Here is a 23630-nt window from a genome sequence, read left to right on the forward strand (position 1 = left end):
TGTTCTTAGAGCAATGGCCATTGCTGACTACCATTGCTTTGCTCCTAAGATGTCTGACATTCGAGGTGATAAACTTTACTCACCAAACCTCCAGGTGAGTCTGAGCTAGACGAGCTACCTGAAAACAGAGGCCACAAGTAGCCATCCAGGAAGCTTCATTGAAATATTGCATACTTTGTGATGTCAGTGCAATAGTCTTCGGGTATCAGAGTGCTAGTCCTAGGTTGTCATGGGGATAACCTCCTAGTGTCAGTGCGATATTCTCGAGTTCCTGGTTGTCAGTGTGATATTCCCAGGTTTTCGGTTTGATAGTCTTTTGCTTTCCGAATGATAAGTCTCCTGGTTTCAGTGAGATAGTCGTAGATTTTCAGTATGATAGTCTCCTTGTGCCAGCATGATAGTCGCAGGTTGTCAGCAGGATGGTCTCCTGGTGTCAACATGCTGGTCCCCGGATGTGAGTGTGACATTATTGTGCTCTCAGTGTGATACTCTCCTAATGTTAATGTAATTGTCTGGAGATGCCCACATTTTAGTTCCAAGCTGTGTGACAGTCTGATAGTCTCACCGGTTGTCAGTTTGATGCGCCGTGTGCTCTCACTGTGATACTCTCAGGCGTGAGTGTGAGAGCCTATAGTTGTCAGTAAGATTATTTCAAGTTGTAAGTACGAATCTCGTGCTGCCCGTGTGACAGCATCCTGTCAGCGTGACAGAATCTTGGTTTAACAGGTGCAGGTTGTCAGTGCAATAGTCTCCAGGTGTCAAAGCAATAAGACTCAGGATGTCAGGGTGAGTCGTGCGCTGTCAGTGTGATAGTCTTCCAGTCTCAGTGTGACAGTCTGATGGTATCAGTGTGATAGTTTCCTGGTGTCACTGCGATAGTTTCTAGGTTGTCAGTTTGACAGCCTTGTGATGTCAGTGAGTCTCCTGGTGTCAGTGTGATAGTCGTCTGATATCAGTCTGATAGCTCAAAGCTGCCAGTGTGAGTCAGGACATCAGGGGAAGTGATAGGGTCTCAATAGGTATAGGATATTCTCATGCTATTCCGCTGATATAAACTCTCCTCCATGCTCATACCCTGCATTCAGAAGTTGAACAAAGAAAATAAGATTGGCTATAAAAATTGTAACATTTCTTTTAATACCATGATTGGAAATATTCCAGGCTCTGACAATATCCGGAGATGCATTCCAAGGTCCTCTGGTGTCATTGGCAAGGTTGAACACCACAGCTGAATATGAAGTTCCTCTAGTTGCCGGGGTTTCTTGTCACTTGTGAGCTTGGGGCACATCATGATGTAACTGGCAAGAGTCTGATGTCTGTGTGTGGCAGTAATGGAAGTTCAGGGTTGATGATTCTAATATGCTTTTGATTGAGACGTTTGCCCCCCTCATTCCTTTTTAAACACTGTAACTTTTCATGCTTTCTTGACTAAAATAACCTGTGGCCCCTAGATTTTAGTGACTTTCGTTTCTAGGCCTTTGTTCCCTAATGCCCCAGACTTTGTAGACTGATGTGACCCCCCCTCAGTTCTTAAACCCAATGACACCCTAAACCCTCCAAGGCTCAATAACTCCACAATTCCTTCCTCATTTCCCTGACTCTTCCACGACCTGTTACACCTAGTGCTTGCGGATCCTTCGGACTCCTACTTTACCTTGCACCCATTTCACTCGGCTCCTTGGAGCTCTTGCCTGTTTCTGATTTTGTGCTCCTGCTGCCATTCAATCATTCAGGAATTTATTCTCATCATAACTTCTCATGGTGTTCCCCTGGAACCTCGATCGTGGAAAGAAGTCTGCCCGAATGAGGCGGTAAAAGTAGATGAGGATAACAATGTTGATGGTGGTCATGGCACCAAAGTAGAAGGTGGCCTTTGGCAATATCCAGAGGTTCGACAGGAGGAACCAGGTGATGAAGAAGTGGGCACCTAGCCTGAAGGAGACAAAGGTCAGTATGTTCAGGTAGCGGTTCACCCTATATAGGGCTGAGTCTTGGGCATTGCAGAGCTTCAGCAGGAGGCGGGTGTGCAGAAAGATGCTGTTCACCTCCACAAAGAGAGCAACAGTGGTGCCTGCAACGTAGAGCCCTGTGAAAGCTGCATAGGTGAAACAGGAAATGACCTGAGAGGGAACAGAAATTAGATATGATGAGACAGTACACCAGACTGTGATCTTAGGGTCTTTACATCAGAGCAGTGTGTCCCCCTGAATTACATCAATTCACATTATAGATCATATGTGGACACCACTGTGGTGTCGCATACCAACGTAAAACCCCCTTAATGTGGCGGTGGAATTGAGTATTCAAAAGTGAGATCTCGGCCCTTTATATGTAGATGCACATCAATGCAGCTGGATTAATGCCAATGAGTGGCAGCACTCTGGGACTTTGCCACTTGAGGGTGAAACAATAATCCAATTGAGCTTCATCTACAGCCATTGACCCCACTGCCAGTAGCCATTTGTTGCAAGCTTCCCAGTCATCCCCAAAGCTACAGACGACCTTAGGGATCCTAATAACATCCCGCAGAGTGAGGGATTACAGAAATTCCCTTTATCATGACCTTTAAAAATGTAGTATTAGGGACAAAGATACCTATCCTAAGGAATCAGAGTAACATGAGAATCATGAACCCTAGACCCTCTTCTTTGAAGCACAGAGTCAAGTCAACGTGAAACTTCCCATTATGGTCAGCGGCCAGAACCTCTTCTAGGAGCAGGGACTCTAGATTAGTTCTAAAGACTAAGGGGCTCACTTACAAGTCCTAAGTGCCACTGAAGAATCACTTTCAATGATGTTCCGGTGGCCCGTTTCCATATTTACAATGTGTCGCTAAGCCACTATGCGTAGCTTAATGCTGCCTTATAAATATGCCCCCCACCGACTACGTTTTCTACATCTGAGGGGAATGCAATGGGTGTTGCTGCGGGCGTTTCCACACAACAACAAAATGAAAATAACCCACCCTCACTAATGGTTCCAAGAAGACGGAATCCCCAAGTATAAAGAAGAAAACTCATCAAGCCAAAATCCTAAATGTCCATTCATATCCACATATTTTATAGCAATTTATTCTGTATCCATTTATTAAACAATAATAATATTATTTGTTTCAATATTGTAATCGTATATATACTGCAAAATATCCTATAACTCCTGGGAGGAAAACAGAAAAATAGAAGATAAAGAATAAAAAAGCTCATATTCATACCCTCACAATCATACTAAGTAAAAACAGAAAAGCCAGCATATGCAAGAAACTAAAGACACGTCATAACCCTCCATAAAAAGGGAAATGCAGATACATCTTCACAGCAAATAGTCCTATATGATCCCTTTCTGTTTTCAAACAATGTCACTTGATTTGCAGGTTCTCAATGTTCAGAGGATATATAATCATATTAGATTATCTACTCCTGTTTTAGTGCATGTACACATTGATCATGATTATTTATTAATGAAGGCCGGTATCCATAGGCCCATAGGTCACAGGAGATGTTTATGAGGAGGGAGTTTAAATCCAATAGACCGTCCTTGTCCTTAATGGTGGTGCTGACGCGAGTTTCGGTGAAAATTGACCAAAAGAGGTCACACACCTTCTTCAGGGCACACGGCAATTGTAAAATTATATAGAGCCATCCCAGGAGAAGCTATGGCATTTATAGGCCCTATACCTGTAATATAAAGTATTAGCATTAGAGATAATGGCTTGACAACAAAAGAATGAAAGAGAAGAAAAGAGGAAAGAGAAAAGAAAATAGAGAAAGGGAAAGATAAGAAGAAAGACAAAACAGAGATATAGAGACCATACGTGGTGGCTTCATCCCAAAGGTAATCTAATATATCATGCAAAAAAGTTTTTTATCCCCACTACGTGAATAGATGTCCAAAGGTATAACTCCATGCACATAGGCATGGATTATCTGTTGTCTAGTGCTTCCACTCCTGCTGTAGGTATTGCTGCTTATCACTGCATGAAGACGCTTCTCTGCCAGCTTTCAATAGTGAAAAAAGCCGTTAGCCTCATGCAATATAGTTTAAAAGCAACCAAAGTGCTACTAGCTAATTTACATAGTTTTGTTCCCATCAAGAGTGGATAGAAATATTTAAAGCGCAGGCTCCTTACTACTGTATAGGAGAATCACAGAGCTCCAAGCACTCAGAAAATATAAGTGTCCTCCTCTGTACTCATCTTTGAAAAGGGAATCCTTTAATGCATTAAAAAACATGCGAAAGAGATGATTTTAGACACACCTAAGAATGATATGGAATCACTTAATTAGATGTAAAAACAGCCTCTATATTGCCGCCCGATTTCAAAAATACCTTACAACACATCTTATGGTTACTTTATCTTTTCAAGATCAACATCACCCGGAAGTATTTGTACTCCAGGGTGAAGCAGTTCTTTATTAAACGACGAACTGCACAGACAGCAACAGTGAATCAAGTATGAGTGGCTGCCATATTGAAATATTTGTTTCAACAAAAAAGAAAAATATGTAAACATCCCATATGGGTTTGAGGTTGTCATAAAAATGAGACCCCGAGTTGCAAAACAAAACAACCTATATAATTGAACCCAAAAGATTGTATCATTCCCCAGCCCCTGCGGATGTCAAAATTTCAGGGTCGGGAAATGTATTTTTGAACAAAGAAATTAACCGAGATCAACTCATGGGATGGATAATACAAGCACCATATTAAGGAGAATCCTCAGGCTAAAACAAAGTAAGGAAAAATATACAAGTATGGCGAAATAATTAAAAGCCCCACATCCTAATAAAGGAATATTATTGGTTCAGACGTCTTAAAGTATAAAGTTCAAAAGAACTATGCTATCAAGAATGATGATATTAACCAAACCACGATATAGATGTAGTCCTCAAACTGTCAATAAAGAGAACAACCACAGAAGAACTGTAAGAAGCACTGTCTAAACGAAATCCAAGATGTTTATTACAGTGTTGTTCTGAAAGAGAAAGGAAGCGCTTGCGACAGGCTTGATGTCTCAAAGGAATGCGTTTTCCCAAGGAATTTTGTCATTAAGTCCTTGGTTTACTGTGCCCAAAAAGTAAATCCCAAAAACTTATTTTTCTTCTGCATCTATCAATATCAACATGAGATGCTACAACTTTCTCATGAATAATCCATTTCAGTTCACTTTCCCGATGTCCCTTTTCTACACAATGGTCAACCAGGGGTTTCCACACAACATCCGTTGCTTTTGACACTGTCCCAGATTTACCAGAAATCATAAACCTGAGTCAGCGTCAAAAAACGAACGCCACCCCAGGGGTGGTGTTAGAGTGGAACAACAAGGAGAAGAAAATAAGTTACTTACCTGTAACTGTAGTTCTCCAGTATTGGAATCTTTCATAGATTGACATGCTTGAATCCTTCCCCGTCGTCGAGATGGGAGCCCCTGGTACATCAAAACAGCAATATATATAAGCTACTGCAATGAAAAAAAGGCCCAAAGGCTTTCACTTTAGTAGCCTATCTTTATCTCTATGAGCAAAAGAGACCAAATCACTCCCTAGCCTATCAGGAGTCCCCTCCCTCTAGAACCGTCCTGAGAAGCTCCATTCCCTCAGATTTTCTCAAGCACAAGTGTCAGAGTATCTGAAGAGAAACAGTAAACGGTGAGCTTCACAGGGGAGGAGGAAGGGTCGTATGTGAATCTATGAAAGATTCCAATACTGGAGAACTACAGTTACAGGTAAGTAACTTATTTTCTTACTCTAGTATTGGAACTTTCATAGATTCACATGCTTGAATCAGAATAGCAAGCAGTAATGGAGCACATTGTATAGCATCAATCCATACCTGTACATGTACTTATATACATCTCTACATAAAGTCCTGGAACATACATATATTAGCAGAATCATTGAAGAAAAAAGATCATGTAGGAAAGATACAGTATTAGATGAGCAATAAATATGATAAGAGAACGTCACCTTGAGTAGAAAAATAAGAAATATCACAACCTTAAAGGAAGAGACAAATCTATACAATGTTCGCAAAGTAAACTGGGCTGGCGGGAAAAAAGGAATAAAGAAATACAACAGCTCACCGTTACTGGAAAAGATGTCGTAAAACCGTTTGTCCTACTGCCATATCACCTTGCTGAGTTTCTTCTAAACAGTAATTGTAGGAAGTTAGGTCTGTATATACTATTTCAAAGTAAGAAATAGTGTGCACAGAGTCCAAGGGTTCCCCTTAGAGGTAAGATAGTGGCAAAAAGGGGTAATTCTAATGCTCTATTTTGTGGTAGTGTGGTCGAGCAGTAGGCTTATCAGAGGGTAGTGTTAAGCATTTGTTGTACACACACAGGCAATAAATGAGGAACACACACTCAAAGACAATTCCAGGCCAATAGGTTTTTATACAGAAAAATATCTTTTCTTAGTTTATTTTAAGGTTCAAGATTTACAAACGATACTTTAAATGAAAGGTATTTCACTCAGGTATCTTAGGACCTTTGAATTATCACAATAGCATGTACGGTTTTGGCAAAAATGGCAATAAGCTATTTTAAAAATGGACACAGTGCAAAAATCAACAGTTCCTGGGGGAGGTAAGTAATTGTTAAGTTCACAGGTAAGTAAAACACTTACAGGGTTCAAAGTTGGGTCCAAGGTAGCCCACCGTTGGGGGTTCAAGGCAACCCCAAAGTTACCATACCAGCAGCTCAGGGCCGGTCAGGTGCAGAGGTCAAAGTGGTGCCCAAAACACATAGGCTTCAATGGAAATAGGGGTGCCCCGGTTCCAGTCTGCCAGCAGGTAAGCACCCGCGACTTCGGAGGGCAGACCAGGGGGTTTTGTAGGGCACAGGGGGGGACACAAGCAGGCACAGAAAGTACACCCTCAGCGGCACGGGGTGGCCGGGTGCAGAGTGCAAACAGGCGTCGGGTTTTCAATAGGAATCAAAGGGGAGACCCGGGGGTCTCTTCAACGATGCAGGCAGGCACGGGGGGGGGGGGTTCCTCGGGGTAACCACCACCTGGGCTAGGAAGAGGGTCGCCTGGGGGTCGCTCCTGCACTGGAGTTCGGTTCCTTCAGGTCCTAGGGCTGTGGTGCAGTGTGGTTTCCAGGCGTCTGGTTCCTTGAAACAGGCAGTTGTGGTCAGGGGGAGCCTCTGGATTTCCTCTGCAGGCGTCGCTGTGGGGGCTCAGGGGGGTCAACTCTGGCTACTCATGGGCTCCCAGTCGCTGAGGAGTCCTCCCTGTAGAGTTAGTTTTCCGCAGGTTGAGCCGGGGGCGTCGGGTGCAGAGTGGAAAGTCTCACGCATCCGGCGGGAAACGTGTGGTCTTAAAAAGTTGCTTCTTTGTTGCAAAGTTGCAGTTTTGTTGAAACAGGGCCGCTGTTCTCGGGAGCTTCTTGGTCCTTTTAGATGCAGGGTAGTCCTCTGAGGCTTCAGAGGTCGCTGGACCCTGTGGGATGCGTCGCTGTTTGCAGTTTTTCTCGAAGTGGGGAGACAGGTCGGTAGGGCTGGGGCCAAAGCAGATGGTGTCTCCGTCTTGTCTGCAGGGCTTCAGGTCAGCAGTCCTTCTTCGTCTTCAGGTTGCAGGAATCTGGTTTCCTAGGTTCTGGGAGCCCCTAAATACTGAATTTAGGGGTGTGTTTAGGTCTGGGAGGGCAGTATCCAATGGCTACTGTCCTTGAGGGTGGCTACACCCTCCTTTGTGCCTCCTCCCTGTGGGCAGGGGGGCACATCCCTAATCCTATTGGGGGGAATCCTCCAAAACCAAGATGAAAGATTTCTAAAGGTAGGGGTCTCCTCAGCTCAGGACACCTTAGGGGCTGTCCTGACTGGTGGGTGACTCCTCCTTGTTTTTCTCATTATCTCCCCTGGACTTGCCGCCAAAAGTGGGGGCTGTGTCCAGGGGGCGGGCATCTCCACTAGCTGGAGTGCCCTGGGGCATTGTAACACGAAGCCTAAGCCTTTGAGGCTCACTGCTAGGTGTTACAGTTCCTGCAGGGGGAAGGTGTGAAGCATCTCCACCCAGAGCAGGCTTTTGTTTCTGTCCTCAGAGAGCACAAAGGCCCTCACCACATGGGGTCAGAAACTCATCTCTCAGCAGCAGGCTGGCACAGACCAGTCAGTCCTGCACTGAACAATTGGGTAAAATACAGGGGGCATCTCTAAGATGCCCTCTGGGTGCATTTTTTTAAATAAATCCAACACTGGCATCAGTGTGGGTTTATTATTCTGAGAAGTTTGATATCAAACTTTGCAGTATTCAGTGTAGCCATTATGGAGCTGTGGAGTTCGTTTTTGACAAACTCCCAGACCATATACTTAATATGGCCACAACTGTACTTACAATGTCTAAGAATAGACCATGCAGCTATGCCCTCACCTGTGGTATAGTGCACCCTGCCTTAGGGCTGTAAGGCCTGCTAGAGGGGTGACTTACCTATGCCACAGGCAGTATTTTGTGTGCATGGCATCCTGAGGGGGATGCCATGTCGACTTTGCCTTTTTCTCCCCACCAACACACACAATCTGCAATGGCAGTGTGCATGTGTTAGGTGAGGGGTCCCTTAGGGTGGCACAACATATGCTGCAGCCCTTAGGGACCTTCCCTGGTCACAGGGCCCTTGGTACCACTGGTACCTTTTACAAGGGAGTTATCTGTGTGTCAGGGGTGTGCCAATTGTGGAAACAATGGTACATTTTAGGTGAAAGAACACTGGTGCTGGGGCCTGGTTAGCAGGGTCCCAGCACACTTCTCAGTCAAGTCAGCATCAGTATCAGGCAAAAAGGGGGGGTGTCTGCAACAGGGAGTCATTTCCTTACAGTAATGTTTCGCAAAAGTATGCGTTGATTTCCACATGGCTGCCCTGCAGATGTGCTGGATGGGCACTCCTGCAAAAAGCGCCATGGATGCAGCCATTTTCCTTGTTGAATGTGCACGTGCTGGATTCTGCAAGGGTTTTCCTGCCGCTGTATGACAATAGTTAATCGCAGAGGCTATCCACCTTGCAATCCCCTGCTTGGATAATACTCGGCCTTTACGCGGAGCACTAAATGCCACAAAAAGCTGGTTTGATTGTCTAAATTGCTTAGTTCTATCGAGATAAAACTTCAGGCACCTCTGAAAGTCCAATGAATGCAGAGCCTGCTCTGCTGGCGTCGACGGATTTGGAAAGAATGACTTCAGGACCAACGGGTGGTTTATATGAAAATCCAACAGGACTTTAGGTATAAATTTTGGGTTTGTTCGTAAAATTACCTTGTTTCTACTGAACTGCAAGAAAGGATCTTGGATAGTGAATGCCTGAATCTCACTCACTCTTCTGGCTGAGGTAAGAGCAAGATGGAGAGAGACCTTCTAGGATAAAAACTTCAAATCTGCCTTGTGAATTGGCTCAAACAGAAGTTTCATTAATTGAGACAAGACCAAATTAAGGTGCCATGATAGAGGAGGAGGCCCAACTGGAGGGAAAGACCTGAACAGGCCTTTAAGAAACAGCTTTATGACCCTTGCAGACCACAAAGGAGGTAAGTTTTCTGTACGCCTATATCGGGAAATCGCTGCCAAGTGGACCTTAATTGAGGAAATAACCAAACCCGATCTGGCCAGGAGGAGAAGATAAGGCAGTATCTGCTGTGGCGATGAATAAAAAGGATGCACCTGAGATTGTGCACACCATGAGTAAAACCTCCTCCACTTCAGACAATAACATTTGCTGGTACTCTCAGCTGCAGCTCTGGCAAGGATGACTCTACAATCCGAAGGTATATCGAGATGAGCAAACTCATGGTGTTCAGTAGCCAGGCTGTCAAGTGAAGTGAAGCCGGATCCGGATGGAGAACCTGGCCCTCGTTCATTGTTAGCAGGGAGGGCATCACTGGTAGAGGGATGCTCTAGTTCTGTGAGAGGTGAAGGAGTTCTGTATACCAAAACTGACGAGGCCATGCCGGAGCAATCAGAAAGAGCTTGCAGCGTTCAATCTTGATCTTCGCCAGAACTCTTGGTATTAGGGAAATGGAAGGAAACGCATAAGCATACATTTCTGACCATGCCATGGAAAACCCATTCCCCCAAGAGCCCGATGGTGATCCCGACTTGCGAAGAACTGGCATTTCGCTTTCTGCTGGGTGGCGAAGAGATCCAGGTTTGGTTTTCCCCATAGGGAGAAGACTTGATTCAAGACTCCCATTCGTGGTTGGACGATCGGGACCTGCTCAGAGAATCCGCAATGATGTTCTGTACGCCTGGGACATATTCCGCTCGAAGGCTTATCTGGTGGCTGATGAACCATTCCCAAATGTGCTGAGATTCTCTCGATAAGAGAAGAGACCTGGTTCCTCCCTGCTTGTTGATATAATGCATTGTTGTAGTGTTGTCCGTCCAAATGAGTATTGATGAACCTTTTATTTTTGGAAGTAAAGCGCAAAGCGCCAGTCAAACCGCTTTCAATTCAAGGTAATAGATGTGAAAGACCTTCTGATGAGGTTTCCATTTGCCCCTGACTTGTAGGTTTTGGAGGAAGGCACCCCAACCCTCGAGAGAAGCGTTTGTAGTTATCACCCATGGAGCTTGTTGGGGAAGAAAAGAAAGTCCCCTCGCTAAGTGAGACTCCTTAGTCCACCAAGCTAGAGGTGATATGATGGGCTTTGTTATTCTGATGACATCGTCAAAAGACCCCCAGGATTGCATCCACTAAAGATCTAGCTGCTCCTGCAGGGGCCTCATTCTTAGACGACAGAAAGGTACCAGTGGAATGCAGGAGGACATCATCCCTAACAGGGATTTGAAGCGACTTGCGAGGGATATGAGTTTCCTCCGTCTGTCCTCTGTAGGAGTTGCATTGTTGGTGGAAGTGTCCAATATTGCCCCAAGAAAAGTTCTCCTCTTTAAGGGCTGGAAGGCTGACTTTTCGCAGTTAAGCCCAGGTTCGTGAACAGCTCGATGCAAACGCTTGTGGACTTCCGTGCCTGAGACCTGGATCTGGCCTTGACCAGCCAGTCATCCAGATATGGGAAGACTTGATGGTTCTGCCTCCTGAGGAAAGCTGCTACTGGAGCAAAGCACTTGGTAAAGATTCTGGGGGCCGATTTCAGACCGAAGGATACCACTTTGAACTGGAAATGGTCTCCGGCTACTACAAATCTGAGGTACTTCCTGTGGGAAGGGTGTATAGGAATATGGATGGAAATATGCGTCCTGCACATCAAGGGTGGACATGTAATCCCCCGGGTTTAGAAGGGACAGGATGTCTGTTAGGGTGATCACACGGAATGATTGTTTCTTGAGATAAGTATTGAGATCCTTGAGGTCTAGGATTGGGCACCAACTTTTCCACTTCTTTCGAACAAGAAGAATCAAGAGTAGTAACCCTTTATTTTGTCCTGATGTGGAACCCTCTCTAGAGCTCCCTTGAGGGGCATGGACTCGACTTCCTGCTTGAGCAGATGCAAGTGCTTGACCCTTTGAGGGTGGGGGAGGTCTTGTAGGAGGGTACTGCAAGAATTCCAAAGTATGGCCAAATTGAATGAGATTTAGGACCCATTGGTCTGATGTTATCTTTTGCCAATTTTGAAAACAAAGGGAAATCCTTCCCCCTAGTTTTGTATCCAAGGGAAGGTTCGCAGCCGGAGACGCTAGAAAGTCATTGCCTACGCCCTGTGTCTTTCGCTTGCCTTCCAGCTTTTCCTCTCTGTGAAGGTCTTGAATAAGCCGCTTGCGGAGGCAGTCTCTGTTGGAACTGGGAACGAAAGGACTGAGAAGCCTCAGAGACAGAGGGGTATCTATACTGTTGGGTGCCTCCTCTATTCGATGAATACCCCCGATCTCTAGCTCCCCGAAAGGGCAGTCTTTTAAACTGTAGAGTGCCAAGGGACCTGGCTGTGTCAGTATCCGTCTTTATGAATTGAAGGGCATCATCATTATGCTTCCCGAATAGGGCTTCGCCATCAAAAGGAAGGTCCAGAATTTTGTTTTGAATTTCGGGTCTAAACGAAGTCGCCTGGAGCCAACCCTGCCTTCTGAGAACCACGGCACCCGCCAACGGTCAGAAAGCCGTGGTGGCGATATCCATCGCACAGTCTATGACTTCGGCAGAAGACCTCTCCCCTTCCTGCAAGACTTTCTTGGCTTCCAATTTAGAATCCTCTGGCAGCTGATCCAGATAGGGCGCAATGTCCGCCCACAGCTGTCTATCATATCTGCCTATGATAGCCAAAGAATTAGAGGCTCTTATTATAAGCGAAGCCACCAAAGAAAAACATTTGCCTATATTATCAAGCCTCCTACCCTCCTTGTCTGGTGGAGTAGAGACTGGTGCTGAAGGGTTTCTAGATCTACGTTGCGCCGCCTGGGCAATGACTGAGTCTGGTTTGGGATGCCCATGAGGCAGGCCGGAGAGTTTTCAGGGGACTTATATTTCTTGTCAAGGCGAGGCAGAACCGGGGTGACTGTCGCCGGGTTCTTCATTACCTTGATGCCCTCATCCCAAATATAGTCCACAATTGGCATAGATTTCACACTTTTCTGAAATGATTCCTTGAAATCATACAAGAAGCAGTCCATCTGCTTCGTGGGCATGGGCAGCTCAAATCTCTTTGCAGCTCTTTCCAGCAAGTTATGAAAACCCCTGATGTCACCAGGAGGGGAATCCACTGAAACCGGGGAGGGTGAGGATGGCGTAGGAATCTGATAATCATCCCACTCTGTTATGGCATCAGGCAATTCTCGCTCCTCTCTGTCATCATCAGAGGAGGACAGGTCCTGTGTAGGGATTGAAGCTGGTATCTGTGGTGGTACATGCAATGGCTGGACCCTGGATGAACCAGAGTAGAAGAAAGTGGCACAGAGGGTGTGATAGAAGGTTGCTGTACCTCCAAGCCAGCTGGTGGAAACCGCCTACTATAGTCATCCAGCATCAGCTGCAAGTCAGCTATGAGCGATCCTGGCAAAGAAACCATCTGTTCTTGATAGGGATACTGGTGGGGTTGAGGATAAAATTAGTGCGGATTCATGCTGAATGTCCTCCTCTAGATCCTGGCACTTGACATGCAATTCTGATGGGCTATGAGCAATCCCAAAAGGCCCTACGTCTTCCGAATCTTCTTGTTCCAATAGATGTGTAGGTACCAACGCCGATACTCTACTTGGAGATGTCACCAATGGGGAAAGGAAATCAGACTTCCTATGTCCTTTAACTCTCGTCGACGGCATCGTCGATGGCAACGTGGATGGCATCGTCGACGATGGTAGCGCCGGCGGGATCGCCGATGGAGACAGCACTGACAATGGAGAAAGTCTTGCCAACGAGGAAGCCGACAACAGTAGCACCATCGTAGACGGTCTCTCTGGCAGCATCGTCGACGGAGAGGCGATGGGCGAAGTGACCACAAACGCCGTCCACAAGGACATTGTCGAAAAGAGCGTAATTGAAGAGGAAGCAGCTGTAGAGACAGTAGATGTCATAGTGTAAGGAAATGCCTCCTTGGCATGGTTACCCCCTAACTTTTTGCCTTTGCTGATGATAAGTTTTGATTGAAAGTATACTGGGACCCTGCTAGCCAGGCCCAAGCACCAGTGTTCTTTCCTTAAACTGTACCTTTGCTTCCACAATTGGCACAGCCCTGGCACTCAGATAAGTCCCTTGTAACTGGTACCACTGGTACCAAGGGCCCTGATGCCTAAGGTGTCCTGAGCTGAGGTGACCCCTGCCTTGAGAAATCCTCCATCTTGAGATTAGAGGATTCCCCTAATAGGATTAGGGATGTGCCCCCCTCCCTTCAGGGAGGAGGCACAAAGAGGGTGTAGCCAACCTCAAGGACAGTAGCCATTGGCTAATGCCCTCCCAGACCTAAACACACCTCTAAATTCAGTATTTGGGGGCACCCCAGAACCTAGGAAACTAGATTCCTGCAACCTGAAGAAACAAGAAGGACTGCTGACCTACAATCCTGCAGAGAAGGAGGAAGATGACAACTGCTTTGGCCCCAGCCCTACCGGCCTGTCTCCAACTTCGAAAACCTGCAACCAGCGACACATCCGACAGGGACCAGCGACCTCTGAAGCCTTAGAGGACTGCCCTGGACTAAAGGAACAAGAAACTCCTGTGAGCAGCAGCCCTGCTCAAAACCAGCTACTTCTTTGCAACAAAGAAGTAACTTCCAAAGACTGCACGTTTCCCGCCGGAAGCGTGAGACTTCTCACTCTGCACCCGATGCCCCCGGCTTGAAATTCAGAAAACCAACACCTCAGGGAGGACTACCCGGTGAGCCAGTGAGTAACCAAAGACAACCCCCCTGAACCCCCACGGCGACGCCTGCAGAGAGAATCCAGAGGCTCCCCCTGACCACGACTGCCTGTGACAAGGGACCCGACGCCTGGAACCAGCACTGCACCCGCAGCCCCCAGGACCTGAAGGAACCGAACCTCAGCGCAGGAGTTACCCCCAGGCGACCCTCTGCCTAGCTCAGGTGGTGGCTGTCCCATGAAGCCCCCCCTGTGCCTGCCTGCACCGCTAGAGTGACCCCCGGGTCCCTCCATTGTTTTCTATCTGAAACCCGATGCCTGCTTTGCATACTGCACCCGGCCGCCCCTGTGCCGCTGAGGGTGTGTTTTGTGTGCCTACTTGTGTCCCCCCAGTGCTCTACAAAAACCCCTGGACTGCCCCCCGAGGATGCAGGTACTTACCTGCTGGCAGACTGGAAACAGAGCACCCCTGTTCTTCATAGGCGCCTTTATGTTTTGGGCACCTCTTTGACCTCTGCACCTGACTGGCCCTGAGCTGCTGGTGTGGTAACTTTGGGGTTGCTTTGAACCCCCTACGGTGGGCTGCCTATGCCCCAGAACTGAGACTTGTGAGTGTTTTACTAACCTCCTAATCTAACCTTTACTTACCTCCCCCAGGAACTGTTGATTTTTGCACTGTGTCCACTTTGAAAATAGCTTATTGCCATTTTTACCAAGACTGTATATGATATTGCTTTTATTCAAAGTTCCTAAAGTATCTAAGCGAAGTACCTTGCGTTTAAAGTGTTTACTGTAAATCTTGAACCTGTGGTTCGTGAAATAAACGAAGAAAGTATATTTTTCAATATAAAAACTTAATGGCCAAGAGTAAATCTTTGAGTATGTGTTCCTCATTTATTGCCTGTGTGTGTACAAAAAATGCTTAACACTACCCGCTGATAAGCCTACTGCTCGACCACACTACCACAAAATAGAGCATTAGAATTATCTAATTTTGCCACTGTCTTACCTCTAAGGGGAACCCTTGGACTCTATGCACATTATTTCTTACTTTGAAATAGTATATACAGAGCCAACTTCCTACACGTAGTCAACAACGAGGCTGTAAAGACACCTTTAGACACTGCCGGCGACAGGGCTCTCGTTGACGGTGTCGTCATAGCAGATTTTTCAGACGGTTTCTTAAAGACATGTTTTACCACAGGAGGCGGCGTTGGAGGCTCAGAAAAGGCTCTTTTGTTGCGTTCTGAGGAGACAGAACGTTCCTTAGAGTGTCTTTTAAATGAAACAGATCTCCTGTGTGGAGAACTGGAAGGACTGCCAGCTTTAGAAGACACCTGTTCGGTCTTTTTATGAGCCTTTCTAGTTGGATCCTCAGAATGGTGGGCTTGAAGAGATCTGCCTCTTTTTTCTAACTTTCTTGAAGAGGAGGTGGACTCCTCATTGTCGGAACCAGACACTGGGTTTGATCTGGATTCAACTTATGGAGCCAAATCAGTAGCCTACCCTCTCTGTCCTTGGGGGTTTTGATGGAAAAGGTCCTACAAATCTTGCAGTCTTTGGCTACATGGTGAGTATAGAGAGAATAAATGCAGTCCTTGTGTGGGTCTTTAAAGTGAAGTATTTTCTTCCCACAGGTTTTACATGTTCTAAAAAGACTTTTCTTTTCCTCATCTGACATGCTGAATTTTGTCAAAATACAGCTCCTTTAAGTAAAGTAAGAAGATGACACCTTACTTGCTGAAGAAATCCACTTTCTTTGAAGAAAAAACAGTAGAGATAGACTTCTCTGGAGATTTGTCTGAGCAGAGCTCAATGGAGAAACCTTAGCACGACGTGCAGTAGAAAATCTGAGGGAATTGAGCTTCTCTCAGGAGGGTTCTAGAGGGAGGGGAAGCCTGATTGGCTGGGGCTTGCTTTGGTCCTTTTTGCTCATAGAGATAACGATAGGCTACTAAAGTGAAAGCCTTTGGGCCTTTTTTCATTGCAGTAGCTTATATATATATTGCTGTTTTGATGTACTGGGGGCTCCCATCTCGACAACGGGGAATGATTCAAGCATGTGAATCTATGAAAGTTCCAATACTGGAGTAAATACTTTTATTTCTCCTCGTTTTTGCTTTTACTATGTGTGCTGCAGCACACATAGAAAGAGCAAAACGCCATTATTCATTGTTTATGTGCAGGAAGGCGTGTCTTCCTGCACAAATACAATCATTAAATAATGAAGATTTGCTACTGCTATGTGTGCTGCAGAATGCAGCCCACATAGAAGTAACAAATCACCATTACTGATTGTTTATGTGCAGGAAGAGACACCTTCCTGCACATAAACAATAATTTCCTGCAATGCAGGCACCCTTCCACTACGGTGCAAGGGTGCCTGTATTGGTGCTAGGCAGCTAATTTTAGTACCAGTGCTAGAGAACAAAGAGGGTATGGATATGAGGCCCTAAATATCCCTTCTTACTGTATAATCTGTGGGCCTTCCTGCAGACAAGTGGAATGCCAAAGCAGAGGGTCATAAAATGGACATTATTTTTTGCCATAACGAATTTAAAAAAAAAAGAAATCCAAGCATTTACTCTTCCCCATACCCGTGCACACCACCCTGAATTATATTCTTCAATTTCCCTCTGTGCATGCAGGGATTTTTTTCACCTCAGCTCTTGTACTCATCCTTACTTTGGTACCAGTGTCCTTTCTTTCCCTCTAGTCAAAACATCCAATTTCGTTCTTGAGCTTTTTTGTTGCAATGTGCACCTTGCACTTGTCTACAGACCCAGGGTACTGTCTGGTCCTTATACTTGGTCCTCCAGACAGATTAAATGCATCTGTTCACTGGTTTCTTCCGAAATATGGTGTTCACTATCTATGTCCGCATTTAGGATTTTTATTCATCACCTTGGCCGATGTGCTTGGTGATGAATTTTTATTTGCGAGAAATGCAAGCCACTGTCTTGCACATTAGTTTTCATCGAAGAGTAGCTTACTCAAGACTTGTATCCCTCTGAGATTTTCCTATGGTGTCTTCCCGAGGTATCCTGCCAAGTCTTGCGCTGTGCTCCACTTAAGGCGGCGTTTGTGGACCTGCAGCAAGATTTATTCTCTGATGTGTATTTTTTTGTGGTGCTACACTACCCCCTGTGGTTGTTTTTCTGGATTTCACAGGATATGCTCTCCTGGCTATACACCCTTTTTTGTTTGAGGTGTCCTGTTGCCCAACACCAAGGGGTTCACTTATGGAGATGCCCCTAGAAGCCTTACACTACCTCTGGGTCGCCTTCAATACCAGGTTTTGACAGAAATGCCTACAGAAGCATGGTAAACTATTGGAATGTGGCAGTGCCATACTATGGCTGGGTGCAAATGTTCTCATTGTCGCTGCTTGAAGGCCTAAACCATAGGTCTGAAAGGAGGATGTCTACGGACTACAAGTGCAATATACAATAAGGGGAGCAATTTATAATACTGTCCCAAGGATGCATCATACTCTTCCTTTAAGAAGAGAATCCTACTACTTCTACTCACTGGCAAGGGCCACAATATCTTCACATAGGAGCAGCAATCCTAACATCATGAATTGCATAGCATTATCTTACGATCCAAGTGTCTATCACCTGTTTTTAGGAGCTGTTTCTGGAATGAAGTCCTTAATTACACCTTCTATGCCAGGGTCCTTGGTGCTTCTCATTAGGGGCTTGGACATTATTACCTCTCCTTCAGCACTGGAACATAATACCTCAATATGAGACAGAGCTGCTGATGACTTACTTGTTAGTGGATATACTAATATTTTTGTTAAGGGTTTGGATTTTAAGTTCTCTCTATGAAAATCGACAATGATACCTCTTGGTATAGACACAGATGGCTCCCCCAAAATACCCTTATTTATTTAACAATATTTATTTAGTAAGTGGTTTCACAAAAACACATTACACATTTCAATTAGACACCACCAACAGGGAGCAACATAGGGCGAAGGCTGCAGCATGAATACATTTTACAAAGATTAAATGCATCTGTTCACACAGTTTTGAAAGAGTATGACAAAAGATTTAAATAAAAGAGAAAGCATAGTTAAACATCATTAGTAAAAGGCACTTTAATAAGGAGAGTTTTGGCGGTTTGTGAGGCATGTAGAGACTTAATTTTGCAGATATTGTACTGTCGATGACACCAATTCATATATACAGCAGCTGTATAGACGGAAAGGGAAAGTAGCCTCAAAAATGCTGCAAAGGTAAAATACACCCTGTAGGAAGCTGGCCTGGTGTGTGGTGAGCACTGATGGTGTTATCATCTTATACCAGGTCCAGGTATCCCCTATTAGTAAGGTGTAGACAGTATCTAGGAAACCAGGCCTCTCTAGAGGTAGCTGTGGATGAGCAGCCAAGACTTATCTAGGAGTCATGCAAAGCTTATGCAAAGCCACTATAGTCACACAGCACTTACACACACATGAAAGAACCACACAGTGTTACAAAAGAACAAGTTACTTACCTTCGGTAACGCTTTTTCTGGTGGATACAATAGCTACCTGTGGATTCCTCACCTTATGAATTCTCCCATGCGCCAGCATTTGACGGAAAATCTTCTTCCCAGCTCTCCACGTTGATGAGGACGTCACAATTGCATGGCTCCATGCGACTCCGTCTGACGTCACTGTGCCAATAAAATGGTCCTCACTGGCGTGCTGACGTCAGTTTCACCCATTTTTTACGTGCCTTTGAGGCGAACAGGTGAAAACCGACCTCACCATAGCTCCAATAAATACATATATACATAAAACCACTGTGATGCAATATAATCAAAACCGTCATTTATAAATACAGAAAAACATCAAAATGTATATACACCTATAAAACCACATATCTAATGTAACCAGACAGGCAACGGGGAGGCGGGTTGGGCTGTGAGGAATCCACAGGTAGCTATTGCATCCACCAGAAAAAGCGTTACCGAAGGTAAGTAACTTGTTCTTCTGATGGCTACAACTACCTGTGGATTCCTCACCTTATGAATAGAGTCCCAAAGCAGTACCGCGCTCGGAGGTGGGTGCCTGACTGGTTACACCAAGAAATCCTGCAATACAGATCGTGCAAAATGGCCATCTCTCCTTACCTCCGAGTCCAAGCAGTAATGCTTTGTGAAGGTGTGGAGGGACGCACAAGTTGCTGCCTTGCAAATATCCACCACTGGAACCCCTCTTGCCAGGGCCGAAGTAGCAGACTTAGCCCTGGTGGAATGGGATCTGATACCCTCAGGGGGAACTTCCTTTGCCAACGAGTAGCAAATCTTGATACAAAGAATGACCCACCTGGAGATGGTTCTTTTATGGACTGCTCTGCCCTTCCTCTGTCCAGTATACCCCACAAACACCTGGTCCTCCAGGCGAAAGTCTTTCGTCCTTTAAATATAAAAACTAAGAGCCTCCCTTCCTCCTTCGAGGGGTGAGGAGGAGGGTAGAAAGATGGAAGGGTAATGGTCTGCCCTATATGAAAAGGAGTGACAACTTTTGGTAGGAAAGCTGCCCTGGTTTTCAACACCACTTTATCCGGAAAGAACAAGGTAAAGTTGGGTTTAACAGAAAGAGCTTGAAGCTCAACAACCCGCCTAGCCAAGGTTATAGCAATGAGAAAAAACGTTTTAAGAACCAGAACCCTTAGCGGGCAAGAGTGCATGGGTTTGAAAGGTGACCCCATTAAAAAGGTTAAAACAAGATTCAAGGTCCCACTGAGGCATATGAAAAGGAGTGGGAGGAAACCTATTAACTAAACCTTTCAAGAACCTAATCACAATAGGCGATTTAAACAAGGAGGGCTGATCCGGGAGGCAAAGAAAGGCTGACAGAGCAGCCAAATAACCCTTAACAGTAGCCACTGCACAACTCTTCTTTGCTAAATCTAAAGCAAATAATACAATATCGGAGAGGTGGGCCCTCAAAGGATCAATTTGCCTTTCTCCACACCAAGCCACGAATTTTGCCCACCTGCCGGCATAAACGGTCTTAGTGGAGTGTTGCATGGCTGATAAAATAACACCCACTACATCTGGTGGGATCGAAAAAGAACTCAGGTTGCCCCGTTCAATCTCCAGGCATGCAGGTTCAGGCTCTGGAGGTGGGGGTTAGAACCTGCCCCAGCGACTGCGAGAGGAGGTCTGCCCTGAGACGGAGACGCAGCGGAGGGCCCAGCAAGAGTTGGAGAAGGTCTGTGTACCACACCCTTCTTGGCCAAACCAGGGGTATTAAAAAGACCTGAGCCCGATCTTGGCGAATCTTCCTCAGAACCCGAGGAATCAAGGGTATGGGGGAAATGCGTAAAGCAACTGGTTGCACCAAGAGATCTGAAACGCATCCCCCAAAGCTCCTTGCACCGGATACTGGAGGCTGCAGAATGACGGGCAGTGTGTGTTCGCCCAAGTGGCAAACAGATCTATCCTTGGAAAACCCCACATTTGAAAGATGTGTAGGACCAGGCCCGGATGGAGATGCCACTCGTGATCGGCCAAAAAATGTTGAGTGAGAGTGTCCGCACATACGTTGAGCACCCCAGCCAGATGATTCGCTACCAAGCAAATACGATGGTCCCAAAGCCAGGACCAGAGTCGCAGAGCTTCTCTGCAGAGAAGATACGACCCTACTCCTCCCTGCTTGTTTATATACCACATCGTGGTAGTGTTATCCATCAGGACCTGAACTGACTGATCGCGAAGGGATGGGAGGAAGGCCTTGAGAGCCAGAGGTATCACCCGCAATTCTAACAGATTGATATCAAAAGTCTATTCCACTGGAGACCAACGACCCTGGATCTCCAGGTCCCCCAGATGAGCTCCCCACCCTAGAGTGGAAGCATCCGTCATGACCGTGGCCACTGGAGTTGGCTGTGAAAACAGCCTTCCTTGAGAAAGGTTGCCATCCATAGCCCAACATTGTAGATCCGCTGCAGTGTCTCCGGAGAGCGTTATCGACTCCTCGAGATCCCCTTTATGTTGAAACCACTGCCTGCAGAGGCACCATTGGAGAGCCCTCATGTACCAACGTGCATGAGTGACCAACAGAATGCAAGAAGCGAATAGACCGAGCAGATGTAAGACCTTGAGGACTGGAACAACCGCTCCGTTTTGAAACATTGTAATCAAAGCCTGGATGTCCTAAATCCGCTGAGGCGGAGGATAGGCAGGATTCAATGTAGTATCCAGTACTGCCCATATGAACAGGACACGCTGAGAGGGCTCCAGATGAGACTTGGGTACATTTATTGTAAAACCCAGACTGTTCAACAACTGAGTTGTCATCTGCAAGTGACGCAACACAAGCTCTGGAGACTTGGCTTTGATCAACCAATCGTCCAGGTAAGGGAATATCGAAATTCCCTTCCTTCTGAGACTTGCTGCTATCACTGCCATCACCTTTGTGAAGACTCGAGGTGCTGAAGTAAGACCAAACGGAAGGACCGCAAACTGGTAGTGTTGCGACCCCACCACAAACCGGAGATACTTCCTGTGCGACTTATAGGGATATGAAAGTAAACATCCTGCAAGTCGACAGACACCATCCAGTCTTCTTTGTTCAACACAAGAAGTACCTGTGCCAGAGTCAGCATCTTGAATTTTTCCTGTCTGAGGAACCAATTCAAAATCCTCAGTTATAAGATTTGTCTCAAACGACCGTCCTTCTTGGGGATCAGGAAGTATCTTGAATAACAACCCTGACCCCTTTCCTGCTCCGGTACCAACTCCACCGCACCTTTTGACAACAGGATCTGAACCTCCTGCTGCAACAACAGGAGATAGACTTCTGAACAAAACGAGGGACGGGGAGGGATAGGAGAGGGAAACTCCTGAAAAGGGAGAGCATATCCTTTTCTCACAATATTCAGAACCCAGGAGTCTGATGTAATTAACTTCCACTTGTGGAGAAAAAGACGTAATCTTACCCTACAGAAGAAGTGTGGTCGAAAATGGGGAGAAAACTAGGGCTGTTTCCCTTGTTGTTGTCCTCTAGAGGAGGATGATGATGCAGGGTGCTGCTGGGTGGCCCCTCCTGTCCGAACCCACCCCCTCCCTCTAATGGATCGATATGGGAGGCTGGTAGGCTGTTGAACTGTGGTCTGGGGTCTCCCACGGTAAACGGCTCCACGCCCAAACCCCTGATCTCCTGAAAGGACCTGAAAGGGGTAGCAGTGGAGGCTTGCAGACCCAAAGACTTTGCAGTGGCCAGACTATCTTTAAAGCGCTTTAGGGCAGAGTCAGCTTTATCGCCAGAAAGTTTTTCTCCATCAAAGGGCAAATCCAATAAAGCAGTCTGCACATCAGAAGAAAAACCAGAGGACCTCAACCAAGCGTGCCTCCTGGTAGCAATAGAGGTACCCATTGCCCTGGCCACCGAGTCTGTGGAATCCAGGCCAGACTGGATTATCTGATTTGCTGCAGCCTGAGCATCCAATAGGAGTTCACCAAATTGACCCTGCACATCCTGGAAACCAGGAACCATAGCCCTAGCCGAGTCCATCAGGATGTGGACATATCTACCAAGAACACAGGTAGCATTCGCAGACTTGAGAGCCATACTGGAAGAAGAGAAAGTTTTCTTTGCTGATTGCTCCATTCTTTTGGATTCCCTGTCGGATGGAATCACAGGGAAGGAGCCTGGTGCAGACCGTGTGGAACAAGAGGCCTGAACAACCAAACTCTCCGGGGTCGGATGTTTTGATAAGAACCCTGGATCTCCAGGCGCCACTCTGTACCTCCTTGCCACAGACCTATTGACAGCATATGATAACACAGGCTTCCTCCATAGATCTAAGATGGGCTACGTAACAGCATCATTAAACGGAAGCAATGGATCCGCCGAAGTTGAAGAAGGGTGAAGGACCTCCGTCAAAATGTTTGTTTTGACCTCTGCAGCAGGCAACGGACGATCCAAAAAATGTACCGCCTTCCTAATCACCGTATGGAAGGAGGCCGCTTCCTCCGTGAAGTCCCCTGGCGAGGAAAGGTCCCATTCCGGGAAAGTGTCAAGCCCACTGGCCGAATCAAGCCCTTAAAAATCTCTCAAGGGCTCCACAATCTCCCCTTCTTCCAGCAACTGCTGTTGGTACTCTTCCTCTTCCAAAAGTCTCCAGGCCTTTCTACGCGACCTGAGTCTGGCCTCCAACCTCAGCGTCAACATAGAATTGGCCGAAGTCGATGACACTGGCTTCAAAACTGCAAGACTAAGAACAGGAGAGGTTAGCCTTTGGAGATTTCCCAGATTCCTCTCTTTGAGATATAAAATCAAATTTTTTCCACTATCAGAGTGATTGATCTTAATTTCTTTATTCACTCTTCTGACTTTGTTTTTTAACCTTGGCCCTGACCGTCCATCTGGTCCAATAAAATCTACTGTCTCAGTGGCGG

At 46.1% G+C, this 23630-nt stretch overlaps 1 protein-coding gene across 2 annotated transcripts in view; it reads right to left on the reverse strand.

Moving 5' to 3' along the window:
• Positions 1-1116: 1116 nt before the first annotated feature.
• The window catches only part of LOC138285807 (TLC domain-containing protein 1-like), a 131116-nt gene continuing 108602 nt past the window's right edge, over positions 1117-23630 (reverse strand). For both annotated transcript variants that reach the window (XM_069226201.1, XM_069226200.1), the window contains exon 4: positions 1117-2120. In XM_069226201.1, the coding sequence (XP_069082302.1) occupies positions 1722-2120 (399 nt within the window). In that variant the 3' untranslated portion in view covers positions 1117-1721. The remainder of the gene's footprint in view (positions 2121-23630) is intronic.

This window comes from Pleurodeles waltl, chromosome 3_1 (assembly GCF_031143425.1).
Source record: "Pleurodeles waltl isolate 20211129_DDA chromosome 3_1, aPleWal1.hap1.20221129, whole genome shotgun sequence".
Taxonomy (NCBI): Eukaryota; Metazoa; Chordata; class Amphibia; order Caudata; family Salamandridae; genus Pleurodeles; species Pleurodeles waltl.